This window comes from Chamaea fasciata, unplaced genomic scaffold (assembly GCF_029207755.1).
Source record: "Chamaea fasciata isolate MVZ Bird 193981 ecotype frontalis unplaced genomic scaffold, bChaFas1.0.hap1 SCAF_6, whole genome shotgun sequence".
Lineage (NCBI taxonomy): Eukaryota > Metazoa > Chordata > Aves > Passeriformes > Sylviidae > Chamaea > Chamaea fasciata.
In genome coordinates this window covers 8,125,073-8,143,968 of record NW_027094091.1, presented here as the reverse complement: position 1 = coordinate 8,143,968, position 18,896 = coordinate 8,125,073, and the positions used below count along the sequence as shown (strand labels likewise).

The 18,896-nt window shown below is 51.1% G+C and overlaps 1 protein-coding gene across 1 annotated transcript; it reads right to left on the bottom strand.

The window, feature by feature from the left end:
- Positions 1-615: 615 nt before the first annotated feature.
- On the bottom strand, positions 616-17,954 carry RPIA (ribose 5-phosphate isomerase A). Its single transcript, XM_066185386.1, has 9 exons — positions 17,704-17,954; positions 12,186-12,246; positions 10,096-10,151; positions 6,186-6,245; positions 5,253-5,317; positions 4,850-4,918; positions 4,206-4,347; positions 3,606-3,705; positions 616-1,818 (listed from the first exon to the last, which is right to left on the bottom strand). Exons 1-9 carry the CDS (start codon positions 17,884-17,886, stop codon positions 1,721-1,723), a joined length of 834 nt encoding a protein of 277 aa, XP_066041483.1. The 5' UTR covers positions 17,887-17,954; the 3' UTR covers positions 616-1,720.
- Between the last annotated feature and the right edge of the window lie 942 nt (positions 17,955-18,896).

The following is an 18,896-nucleotide window of genomic DNA, read 5'->3' as shown; positions in this document are numbered from 1 at the left end:
GCACAAAGCTGAATGAGATCACAGCTGGTCCAGGGCCAGAAAGTAATGGTGCAGTAATGGGTTTATTGGCTTTTTGAGAAGGAGCTGTTTGATTTCAGACAGAGGAGAGTCAACAGCAGCGTTCGCTCCCGCTAATCTCATTTCCAGCAGCACGCTGAGTGAGAAGGCACTTGGGCACAAAGCTGTGCTCGATTGCTCTCTGTTTATCCAGGATTACATTAGCAGCCCAAGAGCATCTGAAAACAGCTCCTAGCCAGAGCTGGGGCTTTGCAAACGGCTCCTGCAGCACCAGACTTGTGGGGAAAGAAATCCCGGTGTTTCCAGCAAGCCGCTGGCAGTTTGCTCAGTACAAGAGCTGGATTTAGATGCACAGATGTGCAAAGATTTAGATTTTAGTTGTGCAAATTGAAGACAGTGTCTGTTGAGGAAAGCACTGCAGATAACAAGTGTTGACCAGATAATTTGGTTCATTTAAAATAATTCATTTACCTTAACCAAAAAGAAATCAAATACAGAAGGGTTTGGCCAGGGGGGAAGTTAGCAGAAGTGGGTCTGACCATGATCTACCCCATTATCCACAAAATAAGTTACTTTGAGAACAAAATTACCACCAAGTCTGGTATAACAGCTCTTTATTTCAGTGTCTAAAACACAAAGAGAGGGCTTGCATTTCAACATCAGAACCATGCAAAGCACCTATACACCAAAAAATGAGATATTGAACGAGTGTCTCTCTCCTGCTACACGTGGAAAATTTAGGCAGGAAGACTCCATTTTCCTGTGCGTTCTGCTCTATCCTTCCACAAATCAACCAGCTGTGAGGGGTGATAATTAACCTTCATTCCAAACCAAATCATTTGCCACTGAACACTATTGCATACTGCCCCTAAGCTGCTAAAATATGCTCCTGTAAACTTCATCAAGCACCCAGTTCTGCTCTTGGTCTACAAGGACGAAGTCCCAAACAGCTACAGGACAGACTTTAATCAGAGGTACTGAATTAAATGAGAGCAGAGTTTGGCTCAAAGGATGAATGTCTCCTCCATACAGAAGCCCAGAAAAGGCTCTTATTAGTGTCCCAGAGAGGGGGACATAGAGACCACCCTAGGCTCAGAGAATTGTCATGGTGCACAGAGGACAACCAGACATCCTGAACTATTAAAAAACAGTGGTATAGAAAAATAAAAGGCATAAAATACTGAACCAAAAAGGTTCCAAATAAGGCATCAGCAGGTCCGAACTGGATGTGCTCCTGTTACATACGTCACCCTCCCAGCCAGGATAGTTAGGAATGATGCATTAGGATTGTATTTCTGACTTCCATCCTTAAGCATTATGAGCAACCAGAAGGATTCAAGTTCTCTTTGAAAAAAAGAAAAAAAAAACCCTCCAAACACAAAACCAGGGAGTAATGTTTTGGTAAGTATTTCTTAGAAAAGAAAATAAAAACGTTAAAGCAATTCCTTGAAACGACTCATTAAAAAAAGACGACATTCCTGTAAAGTAAAAATATATATATATAAATAGAATCTATTTTTTGTTTGTTTTGTTTGTTCACTTGGTTTGTTTTGTTTTTTTTTTTAAAAAAAGACATTCAGTAATCTCATCAGAAGGTTCTGATGGGCTTTCCCGCGGGTCTCCTGCGACAGCCGCTGCTCCTTAAGGCAAAACGTCGGGGTTGGCACGGCGGGGACAGCTGAGTCCCTGTGGCAGGGCCCTGTCAGCAGGGCTGCTTCTCCCGCACGCTGACCGAGCCGTCCTCCATCCCAAAATACACCACCTGGGCCATGTCAATGAACAGCCCCGTCTCCACCACACCTGCAGAATGAGAGGTCACTGGTTACTGCCAGAGCCACCCCTGTGCTCCTGCCCTCTGCTCTGCCTGGGGTTGTGTTCGTTAAAAAGCGCCACAGCGTCCATCAGGAGTTTGAAGAAGGGTCCAACCTGTGCTGGCCACACAGGGAGCTGCTGGGAAGTCTTTTCAATGCAGCCACTCCCAGCAAAAACTCTCCAGAGACTGAGAAACAACTCCCAAAGGTCCCCCGACATTCACGCTGCCCCAGCCACCACTGCTGCACCAACACAATCACAAGAAAAGCATTTTCTGCCATCTGATGACCCATGGGAGCAGGAATAAGCTACACACACCCACAGGACTGGGGATCATCTGAAAGACTATCCTGTAAGGGATCACCTGGCTAACACTTGTTCAAATGTTAAGACTCGGCAGCTCCAGTGCTACCTCTGCAATTTGTAGCCCATTAGTAAATGTGCTTTTGATTGCATTTAATTATAGGGTACTCCGAACTTCACAGTGATCACTGAGACACAGCCAGAGGCCACAAAGGTGGATAGAAATGGAGGACAAGGGCTACCAAAAGCACAGGGTGGCCAAAACCCTTCTCCCAGCACTGCATTTAGGCTTTAACAGCCTCACATTTAGGCTCATCCACTTCTGGGTAGGGAAGAAGCTCTTCTTCCCTTAGCAGGTGCATTTCTGAGCAGAAAACAGTGCTGAGGCCCCACCCACAGGGTGGAACAGGTCCCATTATTTACCATTCCTTTCTCAACCAAAAAGAAATGCAGAGAAGAAGCTCCTGCTGTGCAGGGTAACCAGGCACTGTCTGCCTCTTGCACAGACAGAGCTCTGATGATACAGAGATTTGTACAGCCATGGGCAGCAACTGGATTAGGATGTGGAGCACTGCACGAGGGGTGGTCGCCAGAGATCCCTTCCAACCCCAACAGTTCTGTGATTCTGTGATAAGAACTAATGAGGGAAGCAAAACCACTGACCAGAAACAACTAGAAGTTACTGGCCACTCTTCACCCAGCCTACACCCAGAGCCTCTGCCTGGTCTGGTGTTTCAGCTATGGAGCCAGAACAATATATGGCTGCTTTGTGGGGATGTTGGCGTTTGTGCAGCAAGATCCCAACATGTTCCTGCATGATCTGGCAATATCAGTGAAGGCAGTACTTCAGGGACAGGCTTTGCCAAGATAACCAGAAAGACATCCAGATGCTGCTTCCCTGGGGACTCAGAGCCTTCCCTGAGTGCCAGTGCCCCTGGGCAGCAGGTCTCATGCAAGGCAGGAGTCATTGCCAAGAGGCTGTTTTGTTTGCAAACAGAGCACTCAGCCACTGCTGCTCAAGCCCAGCAAGAGCTTGGGCATGCTTTATCCTCACAGCAAGGCCAGCAGGGAGGGCTTCCCAATGGGAATAGGCTGCAGAGTTGTAAGCAGCTCCTGGAAAATACTACAGCACAGCACAAACCCTCCCTCCAGAGTGCACAGGTGTTTCCACTAGAAGTCCCTCTCTAAATGGGCACAAGGAGAGTAAGGAAGAGGACGGGACTGTTGTGCCTAATGGAAAAGTGTCAACATCAACCAGCATCACTCCAGGTTTTCACCACCATATGGAAAAAAGCCACAATTGTACCAATTGAGCTGACTGCTCTCTTGAGTAGAAAAAATGCAGGGTGCATGAGGGCAGCAAATACACACACACATTTCCTCATATCCAGGAGAGAGCTGCCACAGTCCAGGTTACTTATCACACGCCAAGCCTCAGCCACCTTTGTGGTTTTGAAGAAATCAGACATTACCTGGTATCATTTTTATAGCGGTGTTCACTTCATGCCAATTGTGAACCTTGTCAAACTTCCAGTCCAGGATGAAGTTTCCGTTGTCTGTCACCACAGGACCCTGGAAGCAAACCCAGTTGTCATGGCATGAGTTCCGTGTCTCCTGATCCCAGCCAGGGATTGTCACAGCCCTCACTGGAACCAGCTGTCCCCACTGCAGGGGTTTAGTCATAATTCAAGTAAATTGGGGCCATCCCCACAACAAACATGTCAGTGAAACCATCACCCCCCCCTCGAGACCCTCACTGGCAGCTCAGACTGCCCAGCAGCCCCCCCACACCCCCAGAGCAGCAGGTCAGACCCAGGCTGGCAATCCCTCTGCTCCCTGCTCTGGGATGCTTCTTTAGGAGTCATAGCCAGAGAGGCTTTTTTCAGTGAGCAGCTTGAACACTTAAATACACAATTCAGTAACCAAAGTATAGTAAGGAGGAGTTACACATGATGTCACTTGTGGGAGTGAAAGCCCAGATTTCACCAGATGAAGGGCCAGACCTCTGGTCCTCTCTTTTGCCCACGTTGAGGTGGTTGCTCGGGGGAAGCAGGGCTGCCAGGGACACTCACTGCTTTGTTAACAGCCATCCGCAGCTCCACAACACCGCCAAACTTTTTGGTCAGGGCTTTGGTGACAGGGACATAAGCCATGGGGATGACCTCGATCGGAACTCCCTTCTTCCACTGCTCCCCAAGGCTGTCAGATTTTTTCCTGAGGGCACAGTTTGAGGTGGGATTAGTGTTGGACATTACACTGCTGACACCATTAACCCCAGGCCCTCTGCAAAGCCCCTGGGCACAAAGCTCAGGAGGAGACAGCGTCAGTCCATGTGTGCCCTAGTGCAGCAAGAGCCAGTTTAATGCACGATGCCCTATCCACTCACAAGCCCTGTTTTGACATGTTTTGGACAAGCAGAACAGGAGTTGTTTTTCCCACAGGCCCATGGCTGGAAAATTTATCCCATGCTGACAATCACTGAGCTCAGACAGCAGAACTGCCACTTCCCCACAAGCTCTGCTGACTCCCAAGCAGGCCTGCTGAGTTGAAAATTAAGAAAAAAGGATAAACTGAATTGCTGAAATACTGGGAGCCAGGCTCATTTCCACCCATTCCTGCTCTCCTGTAACCATTGGAATGACAACAATGGCCTAACACAGCACCATCTGAAACCTCCCATGGAGGAGAAAGATATTATGAACAGAAATATAATCACCTGTAATCAGCAATAACAATGAAGCACTTTGCAAATCCTGCAACTATTTTCTCCTGTGTCAAGCAGCCACTGCAAGAGGGAAAAAAATAAAAATAAAACCAGAAAACATCAGATGGCTCCTCACTGTGCCTAACGGCCTTGAAGTCCAGTCCCCTCCAGTATGTTCCTGCTGGTTTTGCTGCTGGCATTGCCCCACACCTAATCCTCCTTCTCCCCACCCCTCACTTTGTGCCCCTTGTCCCTGGCAGCCTTGGCCAGGAGCCATCTCCCACTGTGGGTGCACACACAGCCCTGCCCAGGATCCTCTCCAGCCCACCCCAGAGACACCCACAGCCACACAGGGACGCTCAGAGCCCCCACCACCAGCACTGGGACACACAAACAGAAGGACAGCAAGGCTCACCCGCCACCTTTGATAAGGTTGAGGTCAGAGTCCACCTCATCTGCTCCATCGATGGCAACATCAAGCTGTGGGAAGAGGAGAAAATGGATGTGGAAACCCCTTCTGTGCAGCATCCAGGCCCTGCTCCTGGTGCAGCTCCTGGGGTGGAGGGCTCCAAGTGGAAGTCACAAATGTCACCAGAGCTGGGATCACCTTGATGGCAGCCTGACCAGAGACCAGTGTCGGATGGGCCACCCAAGGATACCCTGAGACCACCCAAGCCCCTGTAACAACCCCAGGCATGTGAGAGGAAGAGAAACCCAAACCAACTGCTGGCTGCAAGGCACATCTCTTTAGCCTCTGGTGTTCAAGGACCAGCATGCAAGATTTTCCCAGGGAAAATCTTGGACAGTTCAGCAATATCCCTGTCTCAAGCCTCATCTTGGAAGAGATGCCAAGCACCTGGAGGCAACACAACTCAGCAGCCTTCTTGCCATCTAAAGGGACAAGAACTAAGACAGAACTTGGGGGAAAAATAAACTAAATCTGTTAAAATCATAGAATCATTAAGGTTAGAAAAGACCTCTAAGATCCTTGAGTCCAACCATTCAGCAAACCCTGCCAGGTCCCCATTAAACTATGTCGCTAAGCATCAAACCTACATGTTTTTTGAACACTTCCAGGGATGCTGATTCCACCACTGTCCTGGGCAGCCTGCTCCAGTGGTTTTTTTAACCAACCTTTCAGTGAAGAAATTTTTCCTAATATCCAATCTGAACCTCCTGTGGCACAACTTGAGGCCGTTTCCTGTTGTCCCAACTCGAGTTCTCACTCATGTTCTGCACTGTGGCTGCCCAAACTCAACCTCAGGGGAGGACTAAGGAGCCTGGATGCTTTCTGAAGGAGCAGGTGAGAGGAAGGCCAGGGGAGGTCTCACCTCCTGGTCCCACTTACCTCTGGATTTCGGTCCAAGTCACTCAGTGTTAAGCCATTCTGCAGGATCAGCTGACGGGCCTGTGCACCAAGAAGACAACAAAACACCATTTACCAGTGGCAGGAAAGAAAAACAGACTCTTGGTGTCATTCCCTGGCTGCAGCAAGGATGGAGTCTCCCTGGGAGAGCTCCACTGCTCCGCCCTAAGCTCTTGCAGAGGCTGCAGCAGGAACACACAGCAAGGAGGAAATTATGTTTCCAGACCAGAGCAGTTTAATCAAAAGAAAATCTTGCTGCTGATTTGAACTAAAATGCTCATGTGGTGCAACAGGACTCCTGGGTTTGGGACTCTCCATACTAAATAGCAGGAGGCCTCATCAGCTTGGTGGGAATACCTTGTATCTAAGCACTAAAGCAGATACAAAATTTTTAAATCCTATGTTGTTTCAGCTTGAACATCATTCTCCCTCACACCCATCCAGCCCTTCTCATCACCTTCACCTGAAAAATGGGACCAAGAAAATTAAATATTTACACCACAGTAATGGTGTAAATATCTAAAAATATTTTCTAACAGAGAAAATATTTTTCATATTGGAAATAAGCTAAAAAGTAAACAACAAACCCACAACTCGTGGGAAAAGTGTGGGAAGCTGCTGAAACAGCTGCTTGGTGGCTCTGATCTGCGTTTCCTGCAGTGGCCATGTGTTTCCCTCTAGTGGCAACACAACACAGGGCACCCAGAGCTGCCCGTGCCTCAGTCCCTCAGCTCAAACAGGGAATCACAGAATTGTTTAGCCAGCTTTACTAACATGAAGTCCAGCCTTTAACCCAGCAGAGCCCAGGCCACCGCTAAACCACGTCCCCAAGTCCCATATATACATGGCTTTTACATCCCTCCAGGGATGGTGACTCCATCACTGCCCTGGGCAGCCTGTTCAGGGCTTGACCACCTTCCCAGTGAAGAAATTTTCCCTAATACCCAATCAAAACCTCTCATGGGAAAACCTGGGGCCATTTCCTCTTGTCCTGTTATTTGTTACTTGGGAGAAGAGACCAACTCCAACGTGGCTGCCCCCTCCGGTCAGGGAGTTGTGCAGAGCCAGAAGGTTCCCCTCCTTTTCTCCAGGCTGAGCCCCCCAGCTCCTCAGCTGCTCCTCATCACACCTGTGCTCCAGACCCTTCCCCAGCTCCACTCCCTTCTCTGGACACACTCCAGCACCTCAGTGCCTTTGTCATGAGGCACAAAACTGAACACAGCATTCGAGGTGTGGCCTCACCAGTGCCCAGTACAAAGGGACAATCCCTGCCCTGGTCCTGCCCCCACACCACTGCTGACACAGGCCAGGTGCCCCTGGCCTCCTTGGTCACCTGGGCACACCATGGCTCATGTTCAGCCACTGTCACCAGCACCCCCAGGGCCTTTTCTGCTGGGCCACTTTCCACCCACTCTGCTCACAGCCTCGAGTTCTGCAGGGGGTTGTTGCCAAAGTGCAGACCCAGCACTTGCCCTTGTTGGACCTCAGACCACTGGCCTTGGTCTGTCCATCCAGCCTGTCCAGATTCCCTGCAGAGCCTTCCTGCCCTCCAACAGATCCACACTCCCACCCAGCTTGGTGTCCTCTGCAGAATCTCTAACTGGTTGAATTTTCTGTGTTACAAATCATCATTCGAGTGAGATTCCCTCTTTGCACAGACTCTGCTCGAGTCCAAACTTGCTACCACGCTGCAGCTAGACCAAGAAACCCCAGAGCAAAAGCCTGCATCAGCTGATTCCTCTGAATTCTGCCCACTAACACTAACAGAGTGCATCAGTCACAGGTACTGGCATCCCATAAACATCAGAATTAGCAGGTGGCATTCCTGGCAATGAGATATGCTTTGAAGGGTTTATCACGGCATTTCATAGCATGCAGTTTTAACACTCATGGGCTGTGGGGCCCTAAGAACTCACAAAATGAAAGGAATAAAAATCAGTGGGTCGGCATTCATCACATGGTGTCCACAAAAGGAGATTTCCAGGGATCTGGGGAATTGAAAGCATTGAAAAACACTGTGCTGCACATGCAGGCCAGACCCTGAACAGGCTTAAAGTCAGCAGTGTGGCAACGAGGTGGCTTGGCTCTCTCCAGGCTCTGCTTGCAAGGCGATGGGAGCAGTGGGAATCAAAAGCAGAGCTCCCATAACTGAGGGAGAAGTGGTGGTGACTGCACAGCACTCGACAGGAGCAGTCCCACTCCGTGCTCTCGGCACACGTCCCGGTGAAAAGAGACAACGCAGCAAACGCCGGGGGACAGATACTTACCCTGCTCTAGCTTTACTGATGGTGATGCATTAATGACCTGACAACAGGGAAGGGAGGAGTATAAAAGCCCACTGAAACCAACTCTTCCTTGCCAGTGACCTCAGGCAGCCATCTACACCTGTACACAGTGAAAATAAAATGCTGTTTTGCTGACCTGGGAGCTCCACTCAGAACTGGTTGAGGTCTAAGGGACTGCAAGAGATACAAGGCAGCCCCATGCTGGGAATTTTGGCTCCTGTAGGTGAACAGTCTCTCTCTTCCCTTTAACAGCAACTTTTCTGTCTTACTGGTAAGTAACTCAGAGGTGTTAAATGAACCATGCAACATTTCAAGGCAGGACAGACTCCAGCCCACACTCACTACAAGAGCTTCATCAATATTTTCTTTAAGAACTGATGACAGAACTCAGAGCACTTCTCCTAGATTCACAGGGGACATGACATTTCAGGGTGGGAATCATTTGAGACAGATCAAAGACAAACTATCACCACAGTCTACATAAGCAACAGAAGTACTGATATAGGTTAGATTTTTAATTGTTTGTTTGTTTTTTTTTTTACTTTCTGGCCTTTGCAGCACCTTGCATTATACTCCAGTTGTTTGCAACAGCTGGGAAGAGAGAGCCCTGTCACCCCCACACCAAACCAACTGCAGGGTAAGAAGATGTTAGATTTTCCTAAGATTTCAGGATAATTCAGGTTGGTCTCTATCCAACCTCCAGGTCAAAGCAGGGTCAGCTCCCAGGTTGCTCAGGGCTTTACCCACCCTGAAAACCTCACAGGACAGGCTCTGCCCCGCCTGCCACACTGCCTGACTGCCCTCACAGTGACATGGTTGTGACAGAAGTACAGTCCCCAGGCCCACACCAGGACCATGAGAAGGACACATGCCCAATTCCTAAGACTGGGGTATTGCCACTCAGCCTTGAAGACCCCTTGGGTGGTCACAACCATGTCACCTCTGCCTGCCCAAAAGGAGGTTCCCACCTCAGGGAACAGAGGCAAAGAGACCAAAGCCAGTTGCCAGAGGCCTGGGCGATGCTCAGAAGCTTCCCCAGCAGATCTGTATTCCACCACCAAGCCAGCTTCTCCCTCTCCCTCCAGCCCTCTCAACATCTAGCTTGGTATGAACCAATTCCTGCAAAGGCTGACAGCAAAGGAGAGGTTAAGCCAATTTCTCTTCTGCAATTTCTTATCAAATCCAGCTGATGCATTTGAAGTTCCTGCTGAAAACACAAGAGCTCGCTATTATTCTTCACAGCTGTCAGGGCTGATACAGACTCAAAGGAGACAAAGTGTCTCCAGTGAGCTTTGCACTACAAGTCTGGTTCACCACTAAGCAGCATTTTCCTGCAAGTGGGATCCAGAGGAACCCTGACACAACCAGCCATACCACACTGGCTACAAACTCACCTCCCAGCCTCGAGCTCAGGGCGGGGTAACACAGGACCATCACTTTCTTTGTGAGGTCTTTCTATAGGCTGCACCACAACTGCTTTCAGTGGGGCTTTTGGTTCATTCACACCACTGTGAACCAGAGAGAGGCAAGCTGGCCTCCCACAGCCCAGGCGAGATCCCCTGCAGGAGTGTTTGGACTGCCAGGAAGCAAAGGAGGAAAGCACTCACCTGAAAGGATGTAGGGATGCAGACAATTGTCAGGTTCTCCTCCTTAACTCGCTCAGCTGCAAGAAAAAAAGCAGAAGCCTTGGTCTGTTCATTGCACAAGGCAAAAACACAGCAACTTCCACTTTAAGAAACCTCAGTTCAGCACAGCCCCTCTGATTCACCGTAATTACTTGCTTGGCTTGCAAACAACTCAGTCACGCTCAAAACGCAAACAGGTGCCCCCTCCATAGGCTGAGGCTCAGTTTCAACAGCCAGAAATGTTTAAACACCCACTCTGGCCGAGCCCAAGCCACCATGAGCCATCAACCTTTATGTCTCCAGCAGCAGAGGAGCCCCATCATCAAATCCTCACCTGGGAAATATGCCCCATCCCTTCTCTCACTCCATTAGACAGGTTTTTGCTGCTCTCCATGTAAACACAGAGCTCCAGCAGCTGTCTGAAAGGTTTGCTGGCTTGTTGCCCTGGGGACATCACGTTAATTTATTATAGAACATTTAAATATATTGCAGGGAAAGAACTAATAAAGTACAGTATTCCATTAAATGTAAAGAAATATTTCCTCCCCCCAGGCTAACCTCAAATGACTAAAATCTATTACTAAGATATCATTATGGACAAAATGTTATTTTAGTAATTACAATACTCAGGCACAAGCCAACAGCCCAAGAGTCAGCAGGAGCTCATGCACCAGAGCAAGCACATGAGCTACAGGCTCCAAGGTAATGCTGCTGCTGGAAGGATTGCACATGCAATACATGAGGCTGGATGTTGTTACAAGCCACATCCCAGCTCCAAAGCAATCAGGAGACATGAAAAGCCAGAATTTGCAGCCTGGAACAGCCACTCCTCTTCAAATACAATAGCCATGTATTTAGAGACTGATTCTGTGCTCAAGGAGGGAGTGGTTGCAGTGCTGAGCCAAGCCCAGAAGGCTGAACAGCAGCTCCCAGACAATGAAGTGCATCACAGAGTGGGAAATGGGTGACAAGGGACAGCCCCAGCCCTGCTGTGACCCTGCACAGTGAAGGGCTGGGATGTGCTCAGAACTCAGCCTGTTCTGGGCTGCAGGACAACTCTGCCCAAGGGAGCTGGAGGTCACCAGGAGACTCCCCAGACAGGCAGTGCCACCCAGGTAGGACACACCGAACTGTGCTGCCCAGGGAAGTGGTGGAATCTTCATACCTGGAAGAGTGGATGTAACACTTGGGAGTATGGTTTGGTGGTGAACACAGTGGTGCTGCGCTGGATTTGAGGATCTTGGAGGTGTTTTCCAACCTTAATGATTCTGTGGATCTTCCTCTGTATTCAAGCAAGACCCCCAAGAACAACAGGGCTGATCCTGCACTCACAACCCACCATGGCCCCCACAGCTGCTCTGCTCTGCGTCCAAGTTCAGCACCCCCACAAGCAGATCTAGGGCTGAGAGTGCCCCGAAAAGAAACTTTAAACCTCTGCACTCTCTGTAATGAGCCGTGACAATAATTACCCTCACAATCACTTTGCAGAACTGCATTTGCATTTGAATATTTGGCTGAAATTTTCTGAATCACACCCTGAGCAAACCCCTGCACCTGGAGCAAGCAGGTAAACCTGGCTGCGGGGTACATAAATAAAATGCAGCAGGATTTCACATTCCTCATTTTCATTACACATCAGCAGGGCCCTCAATGTGAATCATGTGGATGTGGGGAGCAAAATGAGCCACAGGCAAATGGGTTAAAGGAAGCAGAGCAGCTGCATGGCCCCGAGCCACACAGCAAGTCAGCACTGGGCAGGGCTGGGCAAAGCTGGAACCAGACCAAGGAGTTCAGCTCCAGTTTGTGGTGGGTGCCAGTGGAGAGCTTTTCCTGGCTGTGTGGGGAGAACAGGTGGCAAATCATTACCTCCTCAGGACTCTCAGGCAATAAATTAGGAGTCCAACACCCAGTTTTAACCTTCAGCTTCAAGTAGGACACAGCAGCAGGTGTATAGACCAAAGGCATCAGCTCTAAGTAAGCATGCAGGTGACTTAGGGTGTTTTTCAAGTAGTTGGGGCAGATGGAAAAGGGGACTTTGTGCGGTGGGAGAGAGAGAAAGGGGAGTGTCCTACCTAATCGTTGCACGGCGTGTACTATCGTAGATCCGCTTCCGATCCCAAGGACTTGATTGTTCTGCAAATCAAAGAGAGACAGAGGAATGCTCTTACTGGAGGCTCCAGACTGTCCACTTTCCCCAGCAAATCTGGCATTATAAACACATGCAAGAGGAGCCCTGTCCAGGGCTGCACGTGGACACAGCATCTCAGCACTCCACCGGCAAGGGAGGGAACACGCTGTGCCAGCGAGGGCACGGCCATGGTCTGCAGCCAAGGGATTTTAATCAACTCTCCCTCTCATTAAAGGACATGTGCTTGCTAATTACCAGCACAGTCCGATCTCAGGGTGTTCAATGCACACTTACTGGTGGTTGCTGGCATTCCATGAAAGCTCTCCTGCCGGAAGGCTGTGAATTTCAGACAATACCACAGAGGAAGAAGGGGAAACAACCTCAAGATAAAATCTCCCAAGGAAGCCACACAGTAAAAGGCTGTGTTTGCTGCCAACCATATCGTTTGTAAACAGCACGGATGCACCAGCAGCCAAAGCAGAGAACAGCAGCTGTTCCTGTGAATAATGAAAAATGTTTTCCAAAACAGAGTGTAAAGCTGCCTACAGGAGAGTCCAGCAAAACTTGGATGGTGGGTGAGCCTGGCAGCATGTGCTGAAGAGGATGAAATTTTAACCACAGCGCCATCCTGGCCTTTCTCTATGTATTGCCTGATTTAAGAAGGATCACTGCCCTGTCATCCAGAACACAGATACACTCCTAAAAGGTGCTGCAGGCTGAGGGTAGATGGGTGCACTTGTGTTACTTCTGCAAGACATATTCTCTGCCATGTCACTCTCTGTTTATTATCAACTCAGTTTCCCATCCCCTGTAAGTGACCTGCAGCCTTCTGTACTTCCCATTTTCAGTGTACTTCGTTTTCTTTGGATGGGATCCAAAGCTTAAATTGACTTAAAGAGGCCCAGTATCACCACAGAGACTTCAGATGAGGAAGATATGAAGACAACCAGAGATGCAGGCACAGAGCTGTTGTGCATTATCTCTTGGACATTAGACAGATCTGGAGCTCCTTCCTCATGTGCAGCAAATCCAGATTTTGGAAGCTGTGGAAAAAGCCACACCTGCAGCACTTCAACCAGCTAAAATCTTGCTGTCACGCAAATTTACCTGGAAAGGTAGAGTTCAGGACAGGTCACACTCCCCTAGGATTAGTCATTTCTCTTGCTTCTGCGGGTTAAAAGCTTAAAGAAAACAGGAGTTCTGCAAAACCAGAGTCTAAGCTAACATCCCAGCCCTCACTAACCACCGTGACTTTGCAAAAGCTGGGCAGAGCAACAGGTCACTGCTGCACACCTGCAACGTGGCCAGCAGAAACCCAGCAGCTCCTGAGGTTCCCAATGTCACCCACCCAGCAGGTAGAGCCAAGCAAGGCCAGCCAAGGAAGGGGCAAGCAAAGCTGTGCAGAGGCTGGCAGGACACAGGCAGTACCAGTGCTCCCAAAAGACTTCTTTTGACCTGGGGACAGGCAGTTTCTTCTCTTTGCCGTCATTTCTGTAGGATAGGACAGCTTCTTGGAGCAGTTGGGTACCCTAAAGGGATGGGGAAAGCCTCAGCATCGGCGACTCCACTGTAATGAAGCAGGAAGAGCTCACAAGGGTCCCAGCCCATCCATTTATCAGTGATTAGAGGTGAAGCAGCACTTTAAATCGGTCTAAACTAGTGCTGTCACAGCCCCTGCCTTACTGTGACTCCCACCTCTCCCTCCTCAGCCAGACCAGAGGCAAAACCAACCACAAAGCATACACTTTTAAAAACAAGGGCAGGGCAAACACTGGTGAGAAGCAGAGCACTGAGGAGCAGCACCTCATGCAAAAAAATTACATTTCAAGTTGTTTACCAAAAGCCCGAACAAAACCAAGGCAGTGAGCCACAGCCCAGCTGAGGACCCACATATGGGTGAAGTGGGCAGCATTTCTCAGCCAAGCCAAGGGTCTAAAGACACTGTCCAGCATTAGAGAGGCCAACAAGGCAACACACATGGAGCAGTATCAGCAGCACACAGGCACTGGCCAGTCCAACCTAAGATTCCAAGGTCAGAGAACAATGAGCTCCAGCTAAAACCAGTAGATAAACACAGAGCAAATCCCCAAGTTTGCTCAGTCCTCTCTGGGGCAGCAGGACATAGGGCAGTACCTGTATTTTCATTTCTAACAGAGGCACTGGCAGGGCCCGCCCTCAGAGGTGTTGTATAAACACAAAGCCAGCTCTCCCCAAGCAGCTTACAGCTCTAAAGCCCCAAGCCCTGTGCCAGCCCTGCTCCCCCAGGCTGTCACAGCCCCACAGTTCGCGGGCTTTGAGGTTGGTCATCTCAGTGCCCACTGCAGAACTGGGGAACTCTGCCCCTGCAGCTGTCCGGGGGACAAGTGCTTTGGGTAAATATACTAATCTAGCTTTAATCAAAAAAAGAAAAAAGAAAAAAAAAAAAAAGAGAGAAACAAGTTTTCCTCTCCTAATCCCCCCTCCCACACCCAGGTTTACATCTGCCACACAAGGAGCTGCTGTCCTGGCAAGGCAGGGATGGGTGTGAGGGTGGATTCCAAGCGAGGAGCCTCATCCAGTCCCAGTCCCAAATCCTCGGTGCCACAGATTTATGGCACAGTTAAGCAAGAGAGATTCGCCCAGCAGAACCAAACCCTGGTGTCTCCCACACATCCCTGCTGTGCAAGGGGAAGCCTTAGCTTTGCTTTCAGAGATAAAGTTGCTCCCTCCTGAGAGCTCTAACAAGCAAACAGAAACGTATCTATTACAAACAGCATCTGCCCCCTGACAGTGCAAACTGACAGCTGAGACCATCCAGAGCCTGGGCAGTGACTCTGAGCTCCTTCTCCAGCATTTCCAGAAGCCAGCTTGCACAAGCATTGGGATGTTACCCCAGAGACTGCCTAATTTTCTTAACCAGCATCACAAGCTGGACACTGAACTTTAATCAGCTGGAACACAGCCAGAAACATTATCCTAAGTTTGACTGGCCATAAAACAGCACAAAGGCCAGCTATTTCACTATTTTCAAAAGTACTGGTTTTACCCCAAATCAAGGGAGCCCCCATTTATTATAACTCACAGCAACAGTGGTGCCTTGGCTCCACACCTTGTGAGACGAGTCCCTCCTCCCACCACCCCTCAATGCACAATTTTGGGCTTGCCTTGGGTAAGAAAGGGGATTTTTATGCAGCTGCCAGAGCCCCCAGGCTCCCCCATCTCACAGACTGATCACTTTTGATCGTGTTGGCCTGGCAGGGGCTGGGTCTCACGCAGCATGTGGCTGTGCTCTCTCAGGCAGGTACACACTGCCCAGAGGAAGGGAGCTGCAGAACCAGCCAAATTTTCATGGGACATAAGGGAAGCCATCAGCAACTGAACTTCAAAACATTAATCCAGAGAGGAGGAAGCAGGAAGGAAAAGGGATGGGGTTTTTTTTCTCCTAACTGCTAATATCGACTTTCTTAACGGCAACTCCTCACCCCGATTTCACCACTGCTATTGCGAAAGGGCTGGCTCCGATAAACCCTGCGTGACTGTAACCGTTCATCTTCCAAATCAGGCTGTGCCAAACTTCAGGCAGCTCCAGCCCTATCTGACATTCAAGGGGCTGATTCAAGCCCCTGGCTGCATTTCTCTCCCTGCAGAGCACAAGACAGAACCCCTTGGTCAGGGACTGTTGCTTCTTGCTTGGGTGCTCAGAAACGGGGTGCAGTAGTGTGCATGGTGGACTTGAAGAAAGGAGCAGTACATGGCATTAGCCTGAAATCCCTCCACAGCCCAGCTCGCAGGAGGGTGCACAGAGAAAGTTTAGAGGTGCAAGACATTACCCCAAATTCGGCGTGCACAATGCTGAGCTGGATCAGGCATGAAGCAGCTGCCAGGGAGGCACACACTGGGAAAAGAAAAGCAGTTTTCTCCCTTCGCCTCAGCTAAAGGGAGCGAAGTCCAAAGCGAAGGAGAAAGAGGCTCAGCAGGACCCATCCGTGCACCCCAGGGTCCGTCCCCCTTTGCACCCAGGACTGTTCATGCTCCGAGTGGGAGCATTCTCAGTGCCCCCCACTGCATCCATGAACCTCGGGGCTGCTCTATGCACTGCAGGGGTCCGTGCTACCTGAAGCCCTAGAAGTTCAGTACATTCCATGGCCATTCCATACACTGAGGAGTCCCAGCACTGCACAGCCTGTCCCTGCACCTGGAGCTGCCTCACACAGCCCTGGGTCTGTGCACGGGAAGGCTCTGTGCACTCCTATGTTTCGTGTCCGTTCTGTGTTCTGTGGGGTCCCGGCACCCCAGAGTTGCTCTGTGCACCCCAGGGTCCATCCATGCACCAGAGATTCTGTGTACCCCACGGCCCCTCTGTGCATTGCGGGGTCCCTGCACCTGGAGCCGCTCCATGAACCGCAGGATCCATCCGTGCTCTGGGAGAGACCGTGGCTGCCCTGTGCTTTAGGGTGTCCCTGCACCCCAGAATCGCTCCATGCATCCCAGGGTCTGTCCGTGCACCGCGGGACTCTGCCCACCCTGTGGTCGCTTCGTGCTTTGGGAAGACCCGGCACTCCAGAGCCACTCGGTGTGCTGGGGGATCCGTGCATCCCGGAGCCTGTCCATGCACTGGGAAGCTCCGTGCACTTCACTGCCACTCCGTGTACTGGGGAGTCCCGGCACCACAGAGCCTGTCCCTGCAACCCAGACCCCTTCATGCACTGGAAAAATCAGTGCACTCCGTGGTCGCTTTGTGCTTTGTGGAGTCCCGACACCCCGGAGTCGTTCCGTGCACTGGGGGACTCCGTGCAACTCCTGGCACTTCGTGCATTCAGAGCCCCAGCACCCCAGAGCCTGTCCTTGCGCCCGGAGCCGCCCCACGCAGCCCGGGACCCGTCCATGCCGCTGGCGACTCCGTGCATTAGGGGGTCTCTGCACGCCAGAGCTGCTCCGTGCACCCCAAGATCCGTCCGGGGATTTGGGGGGCGGGGGGTGTTTCTGCACCCAGAAGTCGCTCTGTGCACCGTAAGCTCCGTCCGTGAACTGGGAGACTCCACGCACCCCGGGACCCTTCATGCACTGGGGGGTCCCGGGACCCCGAAGCCTGTCCCTGCACTCGGGAATCTCTCTGTGTCCTGGGGGTTCCGTGCACTCCAGAGCCGCTCCCTGCGCTGCGAAGCTCCGTGCACCCCATGGCCGTTCCGTGTACTGGGGGGTCCCGGCAGCCCAGAGCTTGTCCCGGCACCCTGGAGCCGCTCCGTGCACTCCATGGCCACTGCATGCCTTGGGGGACCCCAGTACCCTGCAGCCACTCTGTATGTTTTGGGAGGTCCCTGCACCCCGGAGTTTCTCTGTGCTTTGGGGGGTCCCTGCCGCCCGGAGCCCCTCCGCGCACTCCGGGTCCGTCCGTGCTCCCGGAGGCTCCGCGCACTCCGCGGCCGCTCCGTGCACCGGGGCTCCGAGCCCCCCGCGCCCCGCAGCACTCCGGGCTGCCTCACCTGGACGTGCTTGTCCACGGCGGCGAAGGCGGCCCGTTTCTTGGCCTCCTCTGCCATGGTGCCGCCGAGCCGCCCGCGGGAGAAGCCGCGCCGCGCCGCCGCCCGCCCCGCTCGGAGCCTCCCTGGCGGCCGGGCAGCCAGGGGCGTGCTGCGGAGCAGGGCGAGCCGGCCGGGGAGCCGCATGCCGGCGCGGCCCGCCCCCGGGGGGCTCTTCCTCACGGGCTGCAGGCCTGGGCCGTGCCGGCTCCTCTCCTCCTCCGCCTCCTCCTCCTCCTCCTCCTCTTTCTCCTCTGCCGGGAGGCTGGGACTTGTAGTGCTGCGAGCGGCGAACTACAACTCCCACAATGCCCGACAGTCCCCGGAGCAACTTGTTGAATCGATGCATGTACATGTATAAGTACGGAGAGACCTAGTTTGCCAGGGCTGGAAGGGTTCAGGCATTTCTGCAAAGAGCAGAGGGATGCGGGGTGTCCCACCGGGAGGTGCTGGGGGAGGAGGGAGGATGGCGGGGGGAGCCCCTGCAGGAGGCCAGGCAATGCACTGAGCTCGCGGAGTTACTGAACTCTGGCCAGGCTTGCACAGGTTTTGAGGAAGAGCCTTTCTCGGACTTTTCACTCAAACTTTGTGGCACGATCTCCCTCGAAAGTAGCAACATGGACGTGAAAAACGCTTCTGGGCACATGGTATCAAAACCCCATGGAAATCTGTCCTGAAGCACACAGAGGTTTTTTTGGTTTTGTTTTTGTTTTGTTTTTGTTTTGGTTTTGTTTTGGTTTTGTTTTGGTTTTGTTTTGTTTTGTTGGGGTTTTTTTCCCCCATAGTTTTTCCCTCTACCCTGGGTTGGTTGACTTCTGAAGTTGTTCCTGAAACATACTAGAGAGGCAGAGCAACCTTGAAGTCCTTCTACACCAACATTTTCACTCCTGTGACCCACATTAGGACCATTCACAGGCACCTCAGTTTCTCTCCAGCTGAAATCCCGCAAAGGTGGATGAGAATTGCAGGTATTTACCCCTTACTACTCACTCCAAGGTCAGGCCACAATTGGTAGAGAATAATCTTTTTATTTGCTCAACAGAAAAGCTTGCTCTGACTTCTCTTTTTAAATTCTATGTATGACTGACTTGCTTTGCTGCCAACCTCTGCGATTCTGTGTGATTTTCAAGGACTAGAAACATTTCCTTTTGTTCTCC